Below are 25,645 nucleotides of genomic sequence, written 5' to 3'. Positions count from 1 at the left end.
GGGGGGATGTCCTGTGCATCAGTACATTTATCAGAAGCAGAAGACTGCACCAATGTCAGTAGCAAGATCTGCTTTCAGATACGGCAGGAAAAGACCAGACAGAGTAAATTAGGTGTATTAATGCAGGTGTGTTGCCAGATACCAGCATATATGAGTATACTGTCTTCTTTCCCTCTTTCTGGTAGCTGTAAGCTGTTCTATGTGCAGTGATCCTGAACTTAAAAGGTAAAGGTAAAGGGACCCCTGACCATTAGGTCCAATCATGACCGACTCTGGGGATGCGGAGCTCATCTCGCTTTATTGGCCGAGGGAGCCGGCGTACAGCTTCCGGGTCATGTGGCCAGCATGACTAAGCTGCTTCTGGTGAACCAGAGCAGCGCACGGAAATGCCGTTTACCTTCCCGCCAGAGCGGTACCTATTTATCTACTTGCACTTTGACGTGCTTTTGAACTGCTAGGTTGGCAGGAGCAGGGACTGAACAACGGGAGCTCACCCTGTTGCGGGGATTCGAACCGGCGACCTTCTGATCGGCAAGTCCTAGGCTCTGTGGTTTAACCCACAGTGCCACCCGCGTCCCTGAACTTAAAAGGTAAAGGTAAAGGGACCCCTGACTATTAGGTCCAGTCATGGCTGACTCTGGGGTTGTGTTAGGGACTCCATATTGCCCAAATCAAAATAGAAGTGCTGAGATCTGTACAAAAAACAACAATCCTTCAGTATCAAACAGAAGGAAGCATACTTTTTAGCTTTTCCACAAGATGTACTATATACTATATATGCATCACAGGGGAAAAGACCCTTTCCCCTGTGGCCATTCACTTTACTTCAGATGGTGGAGGCAGCTGCCTTTCAGTGCAAGACGAAGATTTGCCTTCAACATGGGCTGAGAGATTTCCTACTGTTTGGCCCTACTCTTGCCTCAGTGATAATCAGTGGGCTCTGCTGCCTAGTAGGCTGAGGCTGAATGTGGACACCAAAGAAGACTAAGGATGAAAGCAGGAAATTTCACCAGAATAATTCAGGCTCCAAAGTGTTGCCATGTTATTACTGTTCCTGATACCAAACCTGAATGTGAACTTTTATTTTGAGAATCAAGCTGCTTTGAGGGCCTCCTAGGCTATATAGTGAGATTCTAAATAAATAATTCAAGGCTGAACATAAAAACATAGCAATTGTAGAGTTCTAAACAATAAAAACAATATGCAGGGCTTACAATAGGATCTTTAGATTCCATTGCTGACTGAAACTTTTCAATGCAACACTTCTGAAGGCACTCCATGGTAGCAACTTCTGGACTTGTAGACAAAATGAATATTGTGACTGCAGTCAGCAGACTACCTTCATCCAATTCTTGATGAGCACCATCTACCAATTAAAAACAATCTTAAATTTGTGTTCTGAAACTGGAGCATTTCATCAATCAAAATGCATAAATCAAGGTGCTAAGATCAATTGTATCACAAATCAACAGATTTTTTAGTTAAACATAGTTGGCAGATAAACACATATTTTTAAGAATGTACATTGGATACTCTTAAGAACTTTTACTCAGCATGAACTATTGCTGAAGAATGTTTGAGCCCTCCTCGTCGGTCAGATTTCCCCCCCAGTGAATTGTATGCATTTGCTTTTTATTAAAAAGCTACAATATAGAGCAAGGGCAGATAACTTTTCAGAACTTTTTCAGTCATCTACAGTTAAGGATATGCCATGGATGAGACCTCTGCCTAAGATCATGGAAAGTTGTTGGCCAGCCCAAATAGGCTGGATAATGGGCCAGATAGGTCATCTGTCTTAACATGACAACTTCATATACATTACTACTGCTACTAATACCATGTATCTTTCCAGAGCTGAGCCTTACTCAGGTGTGCTCTGGGAAGCCTCAACTCTGATTAAGTCATTCTTCCAGGGAAGTCCATTGGGAGAAAAAGAAGGAAAGGTGTGAACAACGAGTGGCATCCAAAGGCTTTTGAAAAAAAGAGAAGAAAAGTGAGTAGAAGGCAGGAACAGAAGGTGCTCGGCTCTAAAAAGATGTACGACATCAAAATGGTAGAGAAAGCAAATACAGGTATGGAAGAAGGGTCTGACAAGGGGAAGAAATGTGTGTAAGCCAAGTTCTGCCCAAAGTGCAGTGGGATTGAGAGAGCAAAGTAGGGACTCTGGGGAGAGGAGGCAGCAAGGTCTAAGAAGCAGGAGACCATAAGGGGAGAAGAAGCCAGCTCCCTACCTTCTTCAGCAACCCAGCTGTCACATACCAGTTACTAGAAACTTGTTCAGATGCCAGACTTCGTTTTTTGTACCCAGACAGTTCTAGTACTAGACAGAATGTTGCATACTACTTACTAGGAATCACTCACTGGTGTGGTGTTTATGATATTTAATTGTTGGCAGACCTCATCCCCCACTCTTATACTGTCTTGAGTTATATACCAAACACCTTCCTCAGCCTTTATACCTTGATCCCAAAAGTTAAGAATAGTGACCAAAGCACTGCGGAGCATTTCGTTCCAAGCAGTCCGGCTCTTCTCTGCCCGGGCCATGGGAGAAGACAGCACTCCTTTAAGAGCTTGTAACGATGAAGCAACAGTCAAAGGCAACTGGCCTGTGGGTAATTTCACAGCAGTTTCTCTGAGGACTCCAATAATCAGATACAAGATAGTAGGAAGAACGGCAATGCTTCCTGTAGGATATGACAAGGGGGTGATTAAAATATCATGGTTAAGAAGAAATAGCTTCTGGTGCACATTAAACAAAGGATAAACATTGAGCTTGCATTCCTAGAATGGGAGATTGGTCCCTACACTGCCTCTTTCTTCCTCGCAAATGAAACATCTTGGGAGCAACCTACCTTCTGGTGAGCAGACTGCAGGAACATCAGAGAGGATTCCTAATGCCACTGATACTAGTCTGCTTCCATTCTCTGATAACAACTGAGGCTTTCCAGATGTAATTCCAGGGCTGCCCGTTATCTTAGGGTTCAGCTGAGGCAACTGCCTTACGAGAATGCACACACACATCTCCAGGGTTGCAAAGACTAAGGACTTTCCAGGTATCAGCCCTCCCGTGTCTTTCCCTTCTCCAAACTCCGGCAATGTTTCCTTCTCTTCAGCTCCGTCATCAACTAAAATGGAAGGACAGTGATAGATAGGAGTGAGGCCTTGTCAGCATATAAGCACCTGGGCCGAGAGGTCTCCACTTGATCTGCTTACCAGGCTGAGTTCAATGTGTTAGTAGATAAAGCTCTTAACAACTTGAAGAGCAGTTTACCTACAAGATCGTCTTACTCCATATGCGCCCATGCAACTGCTTCAATCAGGAGAACTGGCCCTTTTACATGTGGCACATAATATCTACACCACATCTGAAAGATCTTGATCTTTTAGTGTGGCCGCACCAGGACTATGGAACTCCCTGCCTATTGATAGCAGGCAGGCACCTGCATCGTATTCCTTTTGGCACCTGCTGAAGGCATTTTTATTTAGCCCCAGCACCTGCGGCTTCTTTATTTATATAAATATTTTTGTACACTGCTTTCCCATCATGAGTGGTTTCCATACAACAAAACATTATTATTAATAATAATAATAATTTATTATTTATACCCCGCCCATCTGGGCTGGGCCTGCCCAGCCACTCTGGGCGGCTTCCATAAAAACCAAAAATACAGTAAAATATCACACGTTAAAAACTTCCCTGAACAGGGCTGCCTTAAGATGTCTTCTGAATGTCAGGTAGTTGTTTATCGCTTTGACATCTGCTGGAAGGGCGTTCCACAGGGTGGGCGCCACTACCGAGAAGGCCCTCTGCCTGGTTCCCTGTAGCTTCGCTTCTCGCAATGAGGGAACCGCCAGAAGGCCCTCGGCGCTGGACCTCAGTGTCCGGGCAGAATGATGGGGGTGGAGACGCTCCTTCAGGTATACTGGACCGAGGCCGTTTAGGGCTTTAAAGGTCAGCACCAACACTTTGAATTGTGCTCGGAAACATACTGGGAGCCAATGTAGGTCTTTATTAAACAATCACCATCAAAATACAATTAAAACTCCAATAATAAAACCTCAAGTACACGTTTTGCTCCTATACACCAGTAATGAGTCCTGTCAGAACTAACAGCATTGAGAATATATACCTCGCATGCAACTCCAGAGGAAACTGGACACATTTATCAATGTCGGTCCCATATAAGTAATAATAATAGTTTTATTATTTATACCCGGCCCATCTGGCTGGGTTGCCCAAGGCATGAAACAGATGTAAATGTTGTGTGCTTGTGTTATAAATTGGGTTTAACTTGGAGGGTTGCTTTTATTTGACACATTATTTTGATACTGTGAATTCTAAGATACTTGGAGTTCTTCAGAAAGTAGGCAAATAAATAGAACAGGACAGTCACTTCACCCTTGAGGGATAGAAACCTCCTGTGCTTTTAAAAAGGAAGGTTCTCCCAGCAGAAACCATGCCACAGAGTTCTTTTCTAAAGCATTTAAAAGGCAATGCCACATATATTACTTATGTAAATAATGCCATCTATGGAGATGATGCTTTACAAAGAACAGGTCTGACAGGTCCCTACCTCAAGGCTCTTACTGTCTAATAACAGACACAAAGGAAGTGAAAAAGGGAGGGAAATGGAAGCAGAGGTCAACAGGGAAAGAATCTATAATTGCTTCAGCTGTGTGCACTTGGATTTTTCCTGCTGTGGAGACACACAGTTTGCAAAACAGAACTCCATGTTAACATGCATCACAGCCAGAGTGGTGTAGTGGTTAAGAGTGGTGGACTCGTAATCTGGTGAACCGGGTTCAATTCCCCGCTCCTCCTCATGCAGCTGCTGGGTGACCTTGGGCTAGTCACACTTCTCTGAAGTCTCTCAGCCCCACTCACCTCACAGAGTGTTTATTGTGGGGGAGGAAGGGAAAAGGAGATTGTTAGCCGCTTTGAGACTCCTTAGGGTAGTGATAAAGCGGGATATCAAATCCAAATCCAAACTCCCAATTTAGCTTCACTCCTGCTATAGCTGAGTGAAGAGACACAGAGACTAGGGCTTGTCGATCAGAAGGTTGGCTGTTCAAATCCCCGTGACGGGGTGAGCTCCCATTGCTCGGTCCCTGCTCCTGCCAACCTAGCAGTTCAAAAGCACCTCAAAGTGCAAGTAGATAAATAGGTACCGCTCCAGCGGGAAGGTAAATTACGTTTCCGTGCACTGCTCTGGTTCACCAGAAGCGGCTTAGTCATGCTGGCCACATGACCCGGAAGCTGTACGCCGACTCCCTTGGCCAATAAAGCGAGATGAGCGCCGCAACCCCAGAGTCGGTCACGACTGGACCTGATGGTCAGGGGTCCCTTTACCTTTAACTTTTACCTGCTATAGCTGTACTACAAATTCACAGAGTAGTTTTATTCCCAGTTTTACTGCTGTGCCATAGCATGAGGATTCAATACATAAGAAGAACACTTGTGTAAGCACACCAAAGGCCCGTTTAATCCAGCAACCTCTTTGCCTACAATGGCAATCTCTCCACAGAAAACTGCCACTTAGAGGTGTATGCTGCTTCTATACCTGGAGGCAGTACATAGTCATCATGACTAGTTGTTGCTGGTAATTTTATCCACCATGAATTTGTTTAATCCCCTTTTAAAGCCATCTAAGGGGTAACAAATTCCATCATTAACTGCACTGTATGAACTTACTTTTCTTTGTTTGTCTCCAATGCTAGAAACTGCAATTTTGTGAGGATGGTGAGAATGTTTGATTTTCTTAACTCCCTTTCACAATTAAAATTGGTGAGGTTCTTGGGGAAGAAAGAAACAACAGTTAAGTTGTTTCACTTGTAGGGTATGAATGCCAACTGTTAAAACAAGCTACAGTGGTACCTCTGGTTACGAACTTAATTCGTTCCGGAGGTCCGTTCTTAACCTGAGGTACCACTTTACCTAATGGGGCCTCCCACTGCCACCACGCCACCAGTGCACACTTAATTTCTGTTCTCATCCTGTGGCTAAATTCTTAACCCAAGGTACTACTTCCAGGTTAGCGCAGTCTAACCTGAAGTGTTTGTAACCCCAGGTGTTTGTAACCTGAGATACTACTGTATATTAATTCTGATGCATATTATGCTTGACAGCTATGTTCATTATTAAAAGAAGGGATGGCTTAAATTACCATCACTAACTAAAATAATCCTATATGGGTGCAGCTCCCATTTTCAGAAAGAATCTAATGCAGGAAAAATATGGAAATAAATTAGAAATACAGGTTAAAAATCTACTATTAGCATTATGCTACCGGTGAAAAGAATCGCAGCAATTTATTTATTTTTACCTACCATGGTCATAAGATATTTATTCAATTCTAACACATAATAAGAAGGGCCCTGCTTAAGGGAGGCAGGAGAAATTTGAGCCAGAGAAGAGAGAAGCATGAAACCTGTGTGGCTCGCAACTCCCAACCGTTTATTATGTGAGATCTTGCTTGTTTTTAATTGATGTTGGTTGTCTCCTGTTTGTTTGTTTTTTTGTATTTTGCTTTGTTTTTATGAAGTTTTTATGTATTGTCCTCGATCGTTTTTATGTAAGCCACCTTGTGCGTGGAAAGCCAGCATGTTAAGTTAAATGTCATCAAGAACAATACCTTCTGCACTTCTCCGTTTTTCCTTGACATGTTCCTGAGCTGCAAAAAGAATCTGTCGAACAACTTCCAGAGCAGCAAGCTGAATGTCAGGGGACTCTCTTGTCACTATAAGCCGATGTAAAACATTCAGCAGCTCAACACTCAGCTCCTGTATAAAGGGAAACAGGAAAAGTGTGGAACACACAATGCAGCAACACACAAGGTGAAATGTATCACAGAGGCTATTTCAGGCGGCCTTCACATTATGTCATGAGAAATCACGATGAGAGAAAACGAAGGAAGCAATTTCTTAGAGACATCGGATAGAAGCAATTATTGTTAACACAGAACAATTCGTAATTCATACTTAGGATTTCCAATAGATTGCTACCTGATCACCACCAATCTTAGACCTTGGCCAAGGAACATCAAGCAGCACCCGTAAGGCATGTAGGCAAGAAGTAATATTTTCCATTCCTGCATCTGACCGAGGAGAACATAGAAATTCCACACTAATTCCTAAGAAGAGAGAGGAGAAATTATGCTGTGAACAGAATCAGAGTTGAATTTCCAATAAAACACCAGTCAATTGACTGGCTTGGAACTATCTGGCCCCTGAAATTTGACTTGTGCTGTTGTTATCCATCTTTTGGTGCCAGATGTTTGCACCAGGCATTTGAAATATGATTTTTACTGGGCCTGTGCTAGGACGAGTATATATTAGTACTCTTCAACTCTATGTTACAGTTTTGTTTTGTTTTTAATTGTTATACACCCTGAGATCATTCAACATGAAGGGCAGATTAGAAGTCTTTTAAGAAATAAGATATAAGTAAATAAAATTCCAATTCCCAGAGACTGGGAGAACTGGGTTTCAGATCCTCTGACATTCTGGGTTAACAGTTCTCAGTTAGATGGTACAATTAGCTCAATTAGATGGACCACTGGCTTGATTCAATGAAATAACGGTGAAATTCTGTAGTAATCCCATACAATGCAGAATTTTATCAACAGTTGCATATTAACCACTTCAACATGTGCCTAACAGCTCATACTGATTTCCAACAACAATCAGAAAAATTACATGAGAAAATAACACCAGGAAAAGTTCATGCATTTACTAACCCAAAACAAGATGAAATCTATCAGTGTTCACGTCTTCAGGTGATTTTACAGCAGCTCTAGATGTTGAATCTTGACACATTGTAGTTGGGGTGACAGGTCGAGAAAGGTTAGTTAGACCTTCATCTGAGTCACCTACAAGAAAACCTGTGCTGGTAAGCCACAATGCTGTTGCATGGAGAATCAATGCCCAGGAGTTTTGATAGTGTGGTCTTGAATTTTCAATTGTCTCTGCAGTATAGAAAGCACCACCTACAATTAAAAGCAGCAAATGTTTAGCATATTCCAAACAGCTCAAGGTAGCTTTGTATTTACTACTTTAATTACACTTTTTATGGTTAAACAATGAGGAAGGTTTGGCTAGTTATTCTTTAAAAGTAATATTCACAAATCATCAAAGATGACTTCAGTAAACTTCTTTTTAAATTCTGCAATCTTACAGGCATCTTATCACTTAAGCATCCACATTTTGAAAAATTTCATTTAATTTTTTTGCTGACAACATGTTACTGGCTACATTCTAATTTATGGAATAAGGCCCAAACTATGTGGCATAAAAGTTAATATATATTTGAGGAATGTATTTTATGTGTATGTATTTTGATGAACTGAGTCATGGGGGTGGGGAAGGGTGGGTGGGTGTCTGTGTGTGTGTGTGTGAAATCAACAGTGCTTAGTTTGTTTTTGGTTGTTTGTTAATCTCGTTAATCTTATTTTGTGGATTATGAGTGCAACAATGCCTTGTGAATCTTATGACTTGTGATGTTTAGCTTAATTTTTAGTTGTTTTGTTAACAGTATTTTACAGAAGGTGGTTGTTTTACTGTTGATTTGTAATTGTTTTGCTGATGATTTGTTGGCTTTGCTGATGATTGGTTGGACAGTGTTCTCGAAGCTACCAACGTGAGTTTGACCAAACTGCGGGAGGCAGTGGAAGACAGGAGTGCCTGGCATGCTCTGGTCCATGGGGTCACGAAGAGTCGGACACGACTAAACGACTAAACAAGAAAAATTCTTGTTATTCTTTGTAAGCTGCTTTGTGACTTGTGTGAGTGAAAAGCAGCATAGAAATATAATAGATTAATGAATGAAATTAAATCGTATTGTTCTATTTGCCTGCCTACCTTCAGCAGGAAGTTGAGAGGCAAATTCTGGAGGCAAAGTTAAGAGAGTATAATCTTGGAGTGCAGCAAGCCAGAGTTTGCTCAGATTGCCCAGATCTGCTTGGACTAGCTCCAGAAGTTCATCCACTGGAGATATTTGATCCCTGCAGCTCTCCTCTGTGATGTTTATTACCAAGGGTGGTCTGTTGACGTCGCTTTGCTTTTTCTGCCTTTGTACTGCAACTATATAGACCTGTTGAAACAACAACATGAAAGGACAATCTCATCGATAGGCCATTGAATATAGGGGCAAGACCTACTGGGAAGTGTTGCTGAGTTGTATGCCGTTTCCTTGAATAAACAGTTAACTTCACTGGCAACTGACTCTGCTTCTTCGTGCTGACTTGCATCTGACTCCAGCCCTGACAACTGAACGGACCAATGGTCTAACTCAGTATAAGCAAATAGAAATGCTCTCCAAGTCCTTGAACATCAGGGTAAAATCCAGATGTTTTTGCCAAACACCACAACTCAAAACTAGAAGTTGACCCCTGTAGATATTCAAATGTCTGATCCACAAGTTATAACTGCAAAGTGCTAGTGCCACCATAAATATGTACATTAAAAAGTACCTCTGCCCAAGCTTTCAACACAGCTAGGATCTCCATAACTGATGTGCCTTCATTGTACAGTTGACTTTGGGCTTCTTGTCCCGCCTGTATTTTGGTCAAGGATGTCACAAGCAATTGATGAACCCTCTGAATGTCACTAGGGTCACTTACTACACCACTTGCTATCCAGGCACTGCAAACCTAGTATGATAGAACAGCAAACAATACAGTTATTTTTGTAATGCTACAAAACACTATGCCTGGGTTTGTGCTCTCTTATTTACTTACTTACTTAGGTTATTGTCAGGGAAGAGTTAGAAGTTTCCAGTTTCTCAGAGGGAGAAAGCTTTCCCCAAGGGGGGAAGGAGAGCAGTGAATCTAACAGAAGAGAGCAAGAGGAACAACAGGGAGGGACCGGCTGTTCACAAGAAAGGCAAGGGTTAAGTTCTAGCTCAGATTCGGAGGAGGGGAGATACAGGCCAGCTCTAGCCAGGAGGTTAGAAAAAAGAGAGGGAAAGCGAAGGGAAAGGTGCCTTCGCCATTTTGAGGGTGGCTGGTCACGGAGAAGCAGAGCTCAGAAGGTATCTGAAATAAGTGACTCTGAGGAAGAATAGTTCAGAACCATTTATAAGACTGTTTTGTTAATACACAATAAAAAGTTATAAAAGAACAAGAAGCATTTGTGTGGTGATCTGAAGAGGGCAACAACCAGTCCTGACAGTTATTAGCTTTCTCTCTAATCTGGCAAACCCATTTTGCACTCAAATTTAATGTTCAGAGGTGAAGCAGTCCCAAATACTAATTTTTAAGAGATAAGATAAAGATATAATCTTTATCAAGTTTTACCTGTGACTGGTCAAGAGTTGATGAAATTTGAATTCTATATATATAGTTTTAAAAAACTTGCCTGGCATGCTTTTGCTGTTACATCAGGTGGTGTTTCAGAAGTAAAAGCCGGTCTAAGCGCTGCACCAACCTAAAATAAAATAATTTGATAACATGCTAAAAAATATTTGAATATTTTGAAGAAACTGGCCCAGTTAACATATTCTTACAAATCTGAGTATGATTCTCTTAAAAGGCAAAAGGTGCAACATGCAAAATTATTCCTAATAGTTTGCCAACTTGATGAACATTTCGGGACCAAGTTATACATTTCAGTTGCAACAGAGGTTTTCTGATTTCTGCTACTCTTTATACTGGTAATTTGGTAAGCTAATTTATAGTAACATGTTATAAAATGTTTTCCAAAAATTCATTTATTTTAGACCAGTTCCACCACACATTCACAAAATCAGCTCTTGATTGACTACAGTGATGGCTACTGTTATAAATTCTATTCAGCCTGTGTAGTAAGACACCAATAATATATTCCTTTATAACACAAGTCTTCAAGTGCAATGTAGGGTTAACTCTTAATATGCATTTTATTTTTCAAACGCCTCTAGAACCAAAAGCCTACTTACATTTGCTTGATATTGTTCCAGAATCACATGACCTGGGAACTCTGGCTCTGGCACAGTAGCAAACTTCCGAACAAGAATTAACAACATCTGAAGGCCAGAAAGACGAAGATGGTCACTGTGATCCGTGGCAGCCATAAAAGCCATGCGGATCAAGTCAGCTAAGTGCAGTACTAGGAAATCATCTGGCGGGGTGGGAAAGAAAAACATCATTTTGTTAATACGAAAAATGTATTTTAGTGTGGACACTTAAAGCATTGATGCCTATCTCCCACCCCCTCTTCTTTCCCATCCTCTGAATTGTACACCTATACATAAATAGGCATCATTTCCTGCTGAACCAAGAAACCACCAATAACGACTGCAGATTGTCAACATTCTGCGCAGAGTCAAAATTTTAGGTGCAATATCTAGAAAAGTTTGCTTCAGTAATATTAACTTCCAGGGATAAAGCTATGTTAGTCTGTAGCAGGGAAAAAAAACAATAAAAAGGTTTGAGACATCTATAAGATGTAACAGATTTATTATGGTATTAACTTTATGGACCAGATTTCATTTCATCAGAAGCGTGAACCATTACCCTCAAGTTGACGTTTCTATATGGAAAAAGCAGGCCAAAATGGTCTTAAAATATAAAAAGTCCATGTTAATTCAATTAAAGTTCAAATGTCTGCAAAGTTACACAATAGCAGCGTTGGATGACAAAATCCCAGGTTTACTCTCCAGTCAAAAAAGGCTCCAGAGTAGTCTAAAGCTACAAATTATAAAAATATTCCCTATCTTGAGGATTAACATCTAAGAAACATTACAGAAAAAGGAGGAAACATTGGGAGGGAGGAGGGAAAAAGGCAATCTCAGGCATTAGTTCATAGTTACAGAGTTACTGAAAATGCCCAGCTGGAATGGAACAGTTTAAGGAGAGGATAAGCAAAATGTCTGGCCTTTCAGCAGAGCTGGCAGAAAGGATCTGTAGAACCATCTCTCTCTCCTATAGTCTGATGGAATGGCTACTGCTAGATGCCAGTTTAGTATATGTAGCAGGACAGGAAGCCATACTGTAGTTGTTTTTTTTACTCAAATGGCCATTTGACCCCACTGTTACATTTCCCCCCACCCATCTATATCCACCTGCCAACTAAGGACAATACAACATGTATCTAACGATACTATCTGCATTAAGTTGACTCTAGTCTCTGAAAAGTTTGTGCCATAATAAATCTACAAACATCTTTGTTCTTCAAGAGTATTCATATTTCTCTTGCTCACAAATGAGCGTACTAACAATAATCTGAATACACACCTCAATGAATGTCTGTTGCAATAGCTGCAAAGAGATTTTGTTGGCTCCCATTAAGCTACAGTTTGTCAAATTAAATTTAGACTGCAATCCTATACCCACTTACTTGCAGTTGATGTCTGCATAAACATGAGGACATACCTCTTGAATCTCTTTGCTTCATTTCTTGTGCCAGAGCTATGTCAAAGTGAGCGTTGCTTGCATTCTCACACTGGCCGATAATTTTACACACACACTCTGCAGCAAATACTCTAGTAGACCATCGAGGATGAGGGAAGGGGTGCAGCTTTTCATTGTTTTCCAAAGCTAATGCAAATTCATCATCCCCTTGAGCTCCCTCTTCTTCTTGGGTAGTGTCCACTGAAGCCACTGTGATGAAATCTGCATTGAGATACAGGGAGGTAAAGTGCAAAGCACTCAATGGATCAGAGTACTGTTGCAGCAGTACCCATCAAAGACTTGGGGTGTATAACAGGCCAGAAGGGGAGCAGGAGGAATAGAGATAGGGAGGAGGAATGAGCAAGGAAATAGAGCAAGAGGTGTGGGGAGTGATGCAAAGGAAACTTATTTATATTAAAAAATGTAACAAAACTACAGTCGTACCTTGGAAGTCGAACGCCTTGCAAGTTGAACGTTTTGGCTCCTGAACGCCACAAACCCAGAAGTGAGTGTTCCGGTTTGCGAACGTTCTTTGGAACCAAATGTCTGTCACTGCTTCCGTGGCTTCTGATTGGATGCAGGAAGCCTTGGTTCCCGAACGCTTTGGTAGTCGAACAGACTTCCGGAATGGATTCCGTTCGACTTCCAAGGTACCACTGTAATAGAAACTACCAGCAGCTATGTCTAGGAAAGTAAAAAGGTCTTTCTTTGTGCCAAGAAGTAGGCACCAGCAAAGCTTTGCTAGGAAGAGAATACCATAAAATTAAGTACCACCACTGAGAAGGCCCATTTCCCTGGGGCCACCTGACTCCCTTCTGATGTCACTGGAGGAGGGTCTCCAATGATCACGCTGCATGAGGCTCCTCCTTTTCCTCTGTGGTCTTCCGACTTAGAAGTTTTTATGAGTCACTCTTCTCACTTATTACATGAAATTACTTGCAAAATAGGTTAAGATATCAGTTGATAGTATGGTCAGTTGATTCATTGATTCATCTAATGAGAAAATCTACTTTCTAGGAAGAAGGCATAAGCACATACCAGCAGAGGCAGCTAGAACATCTTTGCAGAGTTTAAGCCAGAAAGAGAGTTTTTCCACTCCCATTGATATAAGCATATGGCTCAGGGTCTCTCTGATATCTTGGCATAGTTTTGGATCCAGTTCCTTGTCCAATAAGCTCAGTAATGCACCTTCAAGGCCTACTTCTCTGATGTTAATGCCTGTAAAAGCAACAACAGTGTGATCTGAATTCATCTGCCGAGAAACAAGCATGAATCACAGCACGTAAAAGCTGACAAAAGTTTTTAAGTGCAATACTGTGGCAAAATATTTAACCCTGAAATAATATCAAAAGGCTCATCTCTCTAGCATCATTAATGCCCAAAGCATAACTAAAACCAAACACACTTCAAGACATTCCCTGCCTCCATACCATGACTCTGATTTCCCCCCATGATTCCATATAGTAAGAAAATGTCTTGGGGGAAGTGTCATTGTATTATTTTTAAATCTCATTTTTAGAGCCACAGCAATAGACCACTTCTGACAGAGGTAGTCACAATTTAAGGGGAGGAGTTATGCTGATCCCTGTCCATTCAGACAGCAGACCACAAAATAGCAAGGTCAGCATGGGTAGCAGACTCCAAAAGAAGGGTTGTACACTTCCATGCCCCTCCTTCTGTTGGGTTACCTCTATGGCACAAAACCAGCCATGGATGAAGCTGGTGTTTCAACACATCATGAAAGCTACATCCCAGGTTACAATGTAAGTTCAGAAATAAGCTCCTACAAGCCATTTACGTCAATCAAAATACTTATTTATTTCAGTTGTATTCCACCCTTCTTTCCGAAGTGACCCAGCACAGCAAGCAACAAGTAATCATACATCTTTAAAGTAATTCCAATACTGGGAACAGTCTCAGCTTAAAGAAGGAAGGTCTTCAGTAGGCATCAAAGAGACAAGTACAATATAGTAAGGATTACTGTGTGTATCCAGAAAGCAGAAAGCCAGGCATGCCTTTCTGAGCAAAGTGTGCAAATCAGAGACCAAACAGGCAAATAAGAAACAACATGTGTGTTTCTGGATTCTACTGCTTTAGACTGCAAAGTGAGTGATTTCATGCAATCCCCCCCCCCCAAAAAAAACCCCACCCGCCTTGCACATACAAAACTAGCCTGCGAGACAGAAGACTGAGACAGATTCATCTCTCTGGCATGACAGTTTTATAGGAGGATATAGTTTCTGATGTGGTGCAGCAGTCAAACTCCCAGTCCTTCAGTTTGAAGAACTATAGGTCGGAACAGATAAACATGTGCCTTTTGTGCCTCCAAGCAGTCAGTTTGCAATACACAAATATCTGCAGGATTTTGCATGGCAAGATACAAGTTACACAAAACCAAAAAAATATTTAAGAGGGGAAAACATGATGAGTGACACCCAGCTATGGTGGCCTGCTTATACTAGCAGGACTCCCTGCTCCTTCCTCATCTCCTGCAATCCCCTGCGTTCCCCCAGAATCTACTCTGAGGGTTTGGGAGAACAGAGGAGAGAGAAGTCCTGTTGCATCCACTGGTACAAGGTTGAATCTCAATATTACCTGGACTAAAGTCTTCTCTGCTGTCTTTAGCAAGGGCCACAGCATGTTCAGATACCTCAGCTGCCTCTCTTTGTACAAGCTGATGCAAACAAGCTAGTACTGCTCTCCTCAACAACAGATATGAACTAGAGAGATTCACCTGAAATATATAGACAAAGGATGTAATCTGGGTTGCACTTTTATAGGTGGTATCTGAAAGACAGGAGCCTGAAGTTCTTTAAGCAATAACATTTCTGAAACAAAATTAGAAATCAGATATTAGAGAAGAAAAAGCCAGAGGACAGTAGTAAAAATATCTGAGTCAACCTCCACTATCTTGACTGTGTCTGGCTGGTGTTAACAGTTCCATCTATTGTTTCATGTTAAGTTTTTCTGTTGTAAATCACCTTGAACACACTTGAGGGAAAGGTGGGATACAAATATTTGTTTAAAAGCAAACGAACAGAAATATTTCTACTACTTTAGCTATGAATAAACTAAACCCTTATAAAACCTATTTTTGGTTGTAGTCATTTAATAAGCATCATTTATTATTTTGCACCTTCAAAGAAATGCCATTCACATCACAGGCATATAATCATTTTAAATAGAACATTAAAAATGTTATAATATGGCTAGGAAGTTGTCTTTTACTGAATCAGGCCATTGGCCCATCTAGTTAAGCACTATCCTATACTGACTGGCTCTCTGGGGTTTCAGACAGAAGTCTATCCCAACATTACCTATCTGTGAATGATAATATAATAAGGGATGCTATGAATGGTGAAATAATGATGCCTTTCCTACATATACACAGTACATCAAGGATACTGAACTAATATAAGACCAATCCTGGCCTGACTGCATTGACTACCAATTAGTTTCCAAGCCCAATTCAAAGCACTGGTTTTGACCTATAAAGCCTTAAATGACTTGGAACTGCAATACTTCACCCCAAATGATCCAACCTGGACCCTGTGATCATCATCTGAGGCCCTTCTTCATACATGAGAGGTCCGGAGGGAGGCAGCAGGAGAACAGGCCTTTTCTGCTGCAACTCCCTGCTTAGGGAATGCTCTCCCCAGGGAGGCTCATCTGTTGCCTTCTTTATATATATTTAGGAGCCAGACAAAACCAGCCTGCTTCTCCCAGGCCTTTGGCTAATTAAACAACCTATGGCCTTTTAACCTAGGGCGGGGGGATTACTTTTGTTTGTTACTAAGTTACGTATTTTTGTGGTTTTATATTGTAAACTGCTCTGTGATCCTCAGGTGAAAGGAAGTATAAGGTAAAGGTAAAGGGACCCCTGATCATTGGGTCCAGTCGTGGACGACTCTGGGGTTGCAGTGCTCATCTCGCTTTATTGGCCGAGGGAGCCGGTGTACAGCTTCTGGGTCATGTGGCCGGCATGACAAAGCCGCTTCTGGCGAACCAGAGCAGCGCACAGAAACGCTGTTTACCTTCCCACCAGAGCGGTACCTATTTATCTACTTGCACTTTGACGTACTTTCAAACTGCTAGGTTGGCAGGAGCAGGGACCGAACAACGGGAGCTCAACCCGTCATGGGGATTTGAACCACCAACCTTCCGATCGGCAAGCCCTAGGCTCTGTGATTTAGACCACAGCGCCACCCACATCCCTTTGAAAGGAAGTATAGACACCATAACAACAACAACAACAATGTGTTCTCTACCAATGGATATGGCATACTACAAATACCCACTATAGCAAAGCCTGCAGCTCCCTTACATTAGCCACCAAAATATTGCTGTTTCAATACTAATTTAGAGAATTTCATCATCTTAATTTACAAATGCAGACATACTTAAAATGTACAAATTTTGCAGACTCATTATAACTACTCTCAATAAATCCCCTAGCATATTAAAGTTGCTGAATTATATCTAGGCCAGAAAGATAGTATCTACTAAAATTCGAGTTTAAATGGAGGTTCTAAAATTACAATGAGACTAACTAAATGAGCATGGAATTATAGAGGAAGTTAACAAGTTCTTTATCATTTGCTATCTTGTGTCCATTTAGAAGCCTGAAAAATGGGGCAGAGCTGGATGCATGCTACAAAGAAACCTTGTTGGGAGGTCATGTACCTCATTTGTCAATGGGAACTCATCAGAATGATAGGAGTAACAAAAGGAGGTAAAATGGACACAGAAAGTGCTATGCATTCACAGTTAATCAAACCGAGTCTGCATCTAATAATTTCTTACGTTGCTGCATGCACACTAACTTATAAAGGTAATTTGATGCATAGAAAAATATGCCTAGCACATATTTTAGAAACTAAAAAATAATAAGATGTTTGAAGTTAAGATTTCAAGTATACAAATGCTTTATGCAACATTGATTCAAGCTGATCTCACACTGAGATTTATGCATGCTTAAAAAATGCCAGTTCCTTTTTTTATATGAAAAAGCCAAAACACACAAGCTTAACTGCAAGACAAATAACAATGCTGATTTCTGATCTCTTTCATTTTTAAGAGACCGAAAATGGCAAAAACAAACACAGAAAAAAATGCAAGCAGTACATACAAACCAGACATACAAACCACACCCACACACCCTTAAAATGGTGGTCTCCTTTATTTATTTTTTAGTTTAAGATGTTTTAAGTTAAACTAATGCAAAAGTAAAATAGACACAAAAATAAAATATACACAGCAAAGTGTGTGTGCCAGCTATAAAAATGTTAAGAAAGAATTTGGTTAGACCGGAACAAAACATAACTCAACATGCTAAAAGTTTTTCTTGACATTAATGGTTAAATAGAGACAATGAGAAAATTAAAAGAAGAACACTGAAAATTGCTGAAATTTTAACAGTGCACAGAGACCTACCAACACAGAATTTTCCAACAAGATCTCCTGCACAAAAACAAATGATAATCCAGTCATGACAAAACCTAGGTATCAAAACCCATAGTGATCCCAACCTTCAACAATGGAAAACAAATTTACTGCCACAAGATGAGCACTTGCACATTTCAACTTGCATTACTTATTACTCCAGGTCCTTAAAATGAAAAAGCCAGATGCCAATACTAACTGCTGAAAACAGCTTTATTGATTTTACTGTTTTATCTTTTGTAAACCTGCTTTGAGGGTTGTTGTTTTTAAAAAAGAACAACAACAAGCAGTTTATAAATCTTATGAAACAAACAAACAATGAGCTGATAATGTTAAATTGCATTTGAAACCAATTTATATTTTTAAATTTACACCAAAGTACTTGCTGCTTTCTAAAAAGAAAAAGCAGACCATAATACCTATAGCAAGATGGGATAGTTAATATAAGGTCTTAATCAGAAGCTTGGATGCTATGAGCAGTGGCTGCCTTTGGATTGCAGCCAAAAACTGTCAGGAGCGATTCACAACTAGTACTCTGAAGTCATAGGACCCCAACCCAAATGTGCTGCCAGAGCTAGACAGAGAGCCTAATCATCACACAGTCTGATATAAAATTATGCCCACCAAATCTCTACACTGGGGCTCATTGGGACTGGAAGAGTGGAAGGCAGGGAGATAAAAAGTAGGTGGAATCATAACCCAAGTAATTCTAGTTTTGTCCCCATCCTTCTCTCTGGTGTCTTCTACAAGGGGAACACAGAGACTAATGAGGAAGAAGCTGACAGCCAGGGCCTCCCTATGAACTGGTTTTAAGTAAGTCATGTGGGGGCTGAGGAAGGCACATTAGTGGGGTAGCAGCAATGAACTGTCTCTAAAGATTCATTATAAAATAATATGTGGGAGTTTTTTCTCTTGGACAACATTTAAGTCCATATATTTCTATTCAAAAATTTCAGTATTTTAGAATGAAGACATGGCAAAAGCATTCACTAACTTTGTATGTTTCCTATGTCTCATTCCAACTCAGGCAACATTATTTTACAGACCTATCAAGGAATCATTCACTAGGACATATTGTAATGTGATACACAGATGCCATCAACTGCTAGCAATGCTCTTCTGCTGCCCACACAGGACAGTACCAGTAAGTGGTTACACTAAAGGATAAACACAAACCAGACACCACACCAACAATTTTCAGAAGCCAGTGAGAGAACTTTGCAATATCCCAGGATGCTTTGCTAGTAACCAAAGACTCACCATACTTCCAACAAAAATTTATGAATTGTTTCCTCAGAACAATTTGTTCATTTTCAGTTCCCACCCTGAAAAGGCAGGTATTCAAAGAAATTAACCTGCCTCATGGAAGTTGTGCATGTTTCAGTTTATGCATCTGAAAAAGTGGACTTTAATGACTAAAAAAGTATGGCACATTAACAATTTTTAAAGCTGCGGTTCCAATGCTCTGTTTCCAAAGTTACAAAAAAGCTTAACATGTAAATATGTACTTACACACAGGCACCGCACGAGGCTAGACAAGTTTACATGACGAGGAGCAAACATATGAAGTTGCTGAAGGCAAGAGATGGCTTGAGCTTGGACAAGGCAGTCAGGATTATCTTGCATCACTGCACAGCCTAGGAGACAAGATGCCCTCAAGGCTGAAACTGTAGTGCTGCTGCCTATAACACAGGACAAAAAGGAAGGAGAAAGATTTCCCTCTGTCATGTTCTTTTTACTCAGATAGCAGTTAACAACATAAAAAACTGCATTACTATTTGTTCAACGTGTGCACCGCCTACGCTAAATCTTCTAGATTACTTATAACATTTTTAAAAAACAGAAATACATAACTGAAAATACATAGGCTCACAAAACATCAAACAATGAAGTCCCTGCGCTAAACAAAACTATATGTAAAAAAAATTTCCCCATACAAAAAGGGCAATAATAGAAATTACAGAGACAAATTGGCCATGAGGAAGATGTTAACTCTAAAGCCCCAGAACTGTGCAGGGGCGATGCATATTGGGACACTGGCATGGGACTAGAGGGCTTTACCCCTTTCATGGCTGCAGTCCTGATTAGGCCCCCAGTGCTGGCAATTTGCATGAGAAAAAACCTGATTAGCTTCATTAGGAGTTCCTTCTCCCGCTGCCCACCCTGCAGACATGGGATCTCAATCCACATTGCAGCAGGCAGCAGGTGGTTGAACACCTTACCTTCCATGCCAGGGTCCTTGAATGACCTCTCACCCTGCACTGGCTAATTTCTGCAATCAAAACCACACACCCAAGGGCAAAGAACATGGTCAATGTCACTTGCTTGGGCCTCAACCAGATAGTTGATCTAGGCAATCAGGGAGAAGGGCACCTATATGCACCCAGAGGGAAAATTTGCCTAGACCTCAAGACTAGTAGGGGTTCTCCAGCCAGGGGAAAAGAGCACAGGTCATTTGAAGCACTCAAGAATAGAAGCATGCAGGTCACTTTCAATTTATCCATTAAATGAGCTTTGAGGGCTACAAACTACACCAGTGTTTCTGAGACTTGTGTCTCCAGCTGTAGTTGGACTACAACTCCCATCATGCCTAGCTAGCAAGGCCAGTAGTCAGGGATGTTGGGAGTAGTAGTCCAACTACAGCCGGAGACACCCAAGCTAATGGTGTGATTGTGCAAGACTTGGGGGAAAAATTTGTCCCGATATGCAGAAGTCTGAACATTGTTTTAGTTCTTGCTGTACTCCATACACATTTCACTAAGTGAGAACTAGCAAAGCATTATCTCCCAGCTTCATAATCAACAGCCTGGTTCCTGTCTTGTCATTACGTCGCAAATATGTGCATACCTTGCAACTCAGGACCCAAAGTAGCGATAAGTGCATTTAAACAGCGACCAAGGCTTTGATGAACTTCAGCATAAGCAGGAGGCACAGTCAACAACAACATAAGAACAAGAGAGAGGGTAGGTTCCACATGCACGTGATACAGAGGACCGGCAGAATCAATGACCAGTGACAGAGAATGCAGTGCCCAGGTCTGTAAAATACCAAAAATGCTGTGCTGTCACACATACAAATGAACAAACATAAAATAATTCGCAAACTGTGACCAAAAATAAAATTATTGTGTAAAATGAGTGTACTTCCGTGAGATGGTGCTAAATAATATACTAATAATTCAGTATGACAACGTGACTGGAAATGATAGGAGTTTAAGATGAATGACCTGAAGAAACGTAATTGCTCCTCACGGCAGGGCTAAGGGAAGGGAGAAATGAGTAAGTACCGATTCTGGCATACATGAATAGAGACATGATATAAACTGGTATGATGTGAACTTTCTTGCCTTCCTCAATGGTAATAGCCGCTCACTTAACTGCTGATGCGTTTTATTAGGTAGATGAGGGAATATAATTAACTATATGTTATTCCCCTACAGACCCATGTGTGTGGGTTAACAGACAACATGATCAGTTTATATTTTTCTCACAGTCGAACATTCGTCCTTAGCGGCAACAGCATTAAAAGTAAATGAAGGTGAAATACTTGTGTTTACAGCAAAAACAGCTTCAGGCATATGCATGATGCTGGAATGATCGGAGGCACACCTCCTTCATGGCTGGCTGACAACAGAGAGTACTATATGCTTCTTCCTCTCCAGGAGAGGAGGGGAAACCACATCACACAATTACCAATTACATTTCTATGGTCTGAGTCTGCCTATCAGCAATACAGCTCTATGGCCTTAACTCTTGGAAAAGAATATCCATAGTTAGATTTGACTACATTTCTCCCACACCTGCATCTAAAATGGAGATCAGAATAGATGGCCGTAGCACGTGTAAGAGGAGGGGTGTGCTGTCACGCGGGAATCCACGCAGATCAGCTCTAAGTGTTCATGCTTATCTAAGAGCTGATCCCCCCCCCGTGTGTGTGTGTGTGTGTGTGTGTGTGTAAGTTCAGGGAGCAAACACTGTCCTTGCCGACCTGAGTTTGAAAATTCCAGCACCCTCTTGCCCTCCATCCCTGTTTCAGAAGAAGCAAGCAGAGGGTTCAATAAACAGAAGAACTGCAAGGAGGAAAGGATAGTGAATAGGGCACTTTGACCATACACTGATCCTTCGTCCCAGATTCATGTGCCTTTCATGGTGAGTCTTCACTTCCCCCAACTCAGTTCAATATCAGTCACAGCCCACAAGAAGAACAACCAACAAGAGCAACAACAACCAAGTTAACAGCTCAAGGATTTGAAGTCTGCTTTTATGAAGGAAGACATACTTTACAAAATGACTATTAAACAATACTCAAATGAGATAACATTTTTTAAAGGTTTGCTTCTTCACAGTTATATACGGGTGGGGTATAAATAATAAAATTGTTACACTCAAAGCCACTTACACAATAAAAAAAGGAAAAATAGTTGAATCCAATAAATACCTGTACTTCAGGTGAAGTGCTGTCCTGAGATAATGTATAAAGTATTCCAACACAAGCATTCAGGTGCTGAGTGGAGCCTATTCCTCCTAGATATCTATAGAGGGATCCCAGAGCCAAAGAATGTCCTGTTCTTGATATTACATCTCTGGCAGATTTTAGTCTATGTATTATAAAAAATAATAAATAAACTGGGTAAGAGATGCTTTGAGCTCAACATGGTTTTGGGGAAAGTGTCACATACATGTTAAATCAAATGAAATTAGAATGGTGATTATAGCAATGGAGTCCAGCTTTACAAGATAACTTTAGTGAAGCAAAGTGGAAAAAATATGTTACTGGTGTCAAGTCTTCTTATAGCTAAGTGGTATCCTCTGCCCAGAACCCAAAGGAGAAGCTGAATGAATTATTTGCATCAATATTTACAATGGAAGACATACAGTAGCAGATCTCAAATCTGCTTTTGGCAGTTTGCAAACTAACTTTTGCAGGAAGGGAATCTGACGAACTGAGGCAGATAGTAGTGATGAGAGATGAAGTTCTAGGCCTAATACACAAAATAAAAACTAACAGATTGCTGCTGGACAGCATCCAGCTGTCAAATTGCTGACCTTCTAACAAAAATACATAACTTGCCCCTCAGATCAGCTTTCATCCCTGAGAACTGTAAAGCAGTAAATATCACACCAATTATTTAAAAGGGATACAGAGTGATCCTGGAAATTTCAGGCTGGTTATCTTAACACTTGTCCTGGGAAAACCAGTGGTAATTATTGTTAAAGGTAAAACAACCAAGTTTATAGAAGAACAAGCCTTGATGAAGTAGAGTCAGCATGGCTTCTGCAAGAGCAAGGTCTGTTTCACTGAATTTTTCAAGAATGTCATCAAGCATCTGGTTGACACAGTGTACTTGGACATTCGAAAAGCTATTGAGAACCACCGGAACATCACACAGAGGGAAGAAATGGGAGATTTTTTTTCATCTAGCAAACTTAAAAGCTTGCACAGATGGAACATTCATCATAGCATGACAATGAACTCTACCCTTGAAGTTTTTCCTTACTTCTGAGTATATATGCATAGGACCAAGCAGTTCATTTTGTACTGCAGTGCAGTGCAATGTAACAAAACAATGCAATAAGAAGTGTCTTACTTGTCAAAGCTAATTTGCACCAATCCAGCAGTGAAGGTACTGTCAGCAGCTACTTTTGCAAGTCTGGCTAAGGATTCTGCAGCAGAACATCTTAAGAGTGGGTTACTACTTTCCAAGGCACTCATCACTAAGGTCAGGGCACAGCTTCGAATTTCTTCAGAACCTAAATTTCCCTTGCAGCTAGCCAAGTGCTAGAACAAAAAAAGATTTATTTATTTTTTAAAGCTAAATATGTAGATACAGTAGACAGAATTTTACAGGGATAAAGATCTATGCAATATCCCTACAGGAGTAGTTCCAAAGGTCGTATTATTCTACCACTCTAAGCTGCTAAATTTTGGGCAATGATGCCTGAAAAATGAATATAAAATATATAACCCATCTTCACGTGCATGAGCAGCTTATGAGCTGTAGGGAAAAGGTTTTTTTCCAGACAACATCACGCAGATGAAAACAGAGGTGGGTTGCACATATAGCAGTATATTTTTCCATCTGACTCTAGATGCAAGAGGAAGATAATTATGTTGCCAATACAGGACACCTCCAGCTATACAAACATGGTTTCCGTTAGAGAGTTTCTAAACAATAGTGGAATGTGGATTCCTGCATTGCACCAGTTTTTCTCCTTGTCAATGCAGCATGTTTTTAAGGTCAGAAAAGACTGTGTCCATCATGCAATTCCACAGTGTGCACGAGGTTAAGAAATAATAAACGTGCTCAAAACGTTAAGGAGTCTGTAACATGTTCCCTTCAAAAAAAGAAGTGTATAAAGCACCTCTAAGCCTAAAAACAGAAAACTAGGACAAGATCTGGTGGATGGTAAACAGAAAGAGAGAGAAAACATTTTAGAAGGGGCAAGCAACAAATACGCATATTTAAAGTTGCATTTATTGAAATTATATTCAAACTCTAAATTTTCTTCCTGGTGATGAATACTTACAAAGAGTATGGAATTTAATACAATGCCACAAATAATGTGATTTATTTTCAAGGACATAGAGATCTCAGAAGTATTATTCAAATTTACTAATTCACAGAAACAGCACTATAGTAACACCTTTCAATGTTTAAGGTATAATCACTTTTTAGTCAACGGACCTGTTTTTGTAACAAAGGGAGACTCTTACCTTCAGAACATTAGAAAATGCTGATAGAACATTTTGCTGTACTATCTGCTGCCGTGATCCTTTGGTTTGTTTTATAGATGTCAATAATTGTTCTAATACTTGCAACCTTAAACACACAAAAACAGGAGGAGACAGGGGATATAACTAATTTTTCTGTTATTCAACCAAGTTCAGCAGATATCAGGTTGTTGAGCAGAGAACACTGCTTTTGCTGTGGCATGTCCCCTAGTGTAGAACTCACTATTTCCCAATGTGTCCCTAGGGTCCTTTCTCTGGTTGTCTGTTAATCCCAATCTAGTACACCTTTCTTTCTACCTACCCCTTTTTAAAAAAGACTATCATCCAACTTTATCATTCTAAGTAACTACTATAACACTGCATATATTTTATTATGTTTTTAAAAAGTGATGCATGTGAACATATTTGCATATATGGATATACACCCACACTTCCTAAATGAAAAGCATTTTTGTTGTTTGTGTTCTGCATTTTACAAGATATTGCAATATGTAGGCTTGAGAAGACAGGTGGGAAACCAGTAACCATTGCTGCTGCTCCTACAGCGGCTGGATTAATATTCAAAATGGCCAATCACAAGAGGCCGAACAATATCGTTTAACTGTTCTTCCTCCCTACAGCCTATTCTGTTCCTACCTGCTCACCATCAATAGACCCCAATGTGCTTGTTATACCACAGATTGGTTTCACAAATGCTTGTGCACCTGAATTAGAAAATGGCAGGACAGGAAGGTGAAGGAGCTTTATGAGAAGTTGTGTATGCACATGAAATATTAAATTAGAACTAGATTGGAAAACAGAAACATGTTCACATATGTTATTTCAAAGGCAGCATTCCTTGGAATGCCAGTTGTTTTCAGGCTGGGGTGGGTGGGTGAGTGTAGAATGGAGGCAGTGGTGGAGAGCTCTTGCTGTCACGCTCTTTCCAAAAGGACATGGCAGGCCATTACAGGCAACACACTGTGGACCAGGCAGACATATGGACTAATCCAGCTGGACTTTTACATTTTTGGTAGAAGTTTCTGCTCTAAAGGAACCAGAAGGATCAAGATGTCTCAGACTTTTCAGATGGACATGAATGGATTTGGATCTGGGAAAACCAATTT

At 40.6% G+C, this 25,645-nt stretch overlaps 1 protein-coding gene and 1 long non-coding RNA gene across 4 annotated transcripts in view; one reads left to right on the top strand and one right to left on the bottom strand.

Annotated features, from left to right (window-relative positions):
• LOC309357131 overlaps positions 1-11,075 on the top strand; it is a 33,378-nt gene extending 22,303 nt beyond the window's left edge. The window contains exon 3 of the long non-coding RNA XR_014163037.1: positions 10,934-11,075. This is a non-coding gene — a long non-coding RNA (uncharacterized lncRNA). The remainder of the gene's footprint in view (positions 1-10,933) is intronic.
• Positions 1-25,645, bottom strand: part of HEATR5A (HEAT repeat containing 5A) — a 59,522-nt gene that overhangs the window by 4,100 nt on the left and 29,777 nt on the right. For 2 of the 3 annotated variants that reach the window (XM_081888777.1, XM_081888779.1), the window contains 19 exons: positions 24,522-24,627; positions 23,395-23,585; positions 22,245-22,404; positions 20,655-20,844; positions 19,320-19,489; positions 17,799-17,825; positions 14,961-15,099; positions 13,404-13,583; positions 12,348-12,587; positions 10,913-11,094; positions 10,354-10,422; positions 9,468-9,647; positions 8,857-9,088; positions 7,737-7,985; positions 7,003-7,130; positions 6,633-6,780; positions 2,853-3,125; positions 2,460-2,684; positions 1,215-1,366 (listed from right to left, as the gene is read on the bottom strand). In XM_081888777.1, coding sequence (XP_081744903.1) covers positions 1,215-1,366; positions 2,460-2,684; positions 2,853-3,125; positions 6,633-6,780; positions 7,003-7,130; positions 7,737-7,985; positions 8,857-9,088; positions 9,468-9,647; positions 10,354-10,422; positions 10,913-11,094; positions 12,348-12,587; positions 13,404-13,583; positions 14,961-15,099; positions 17,799-17,825; positions 19,320-19,489; positions 20,655-20,844; positions 22,245-22,404; positions 23,395-23,585; positions 24,522-24,627 — 3,241 coding nt within the window. The remainder of the gene's footprint in view (positions 1-1,214; positions 1,367-2,459; positions 2,685-2,852; positions 3,126-6,632; positions 6,781-7,002; positions 7,131-7,736; positions 7,986-8,856; positions 9,089-9,467; positions 9,648-10,353; positions 10,423-10,912; positions 11,095-12,347; positions 12,588-13,403; positions 13,584-14,960; positions 15,100-17,798; positions 17,826-19,319; positions 19,490-20,654; positions 20,845-22,244; positions 22,405-23,394; positions 23,586-24,521; positions 24,628-25,645) is intronic. The other variant, XM_081888778.1, reaches the window with a different exon arrangement.

Source organism: Podarcis melisellensis (assembly GCF_964234715.1).
Source record: "Podarcis melisellensis genome assembly, chromosome: 1".
Lineage (NCBI taxonomy): Eukaryota > Metazoa > Chordata > Lepidosauria > Squamata > Lacertidae > Podarcis > Podarcis melisellensis.
This window is presented reverse-complemented; position numbering and strand designations above follow the sequence as displayed.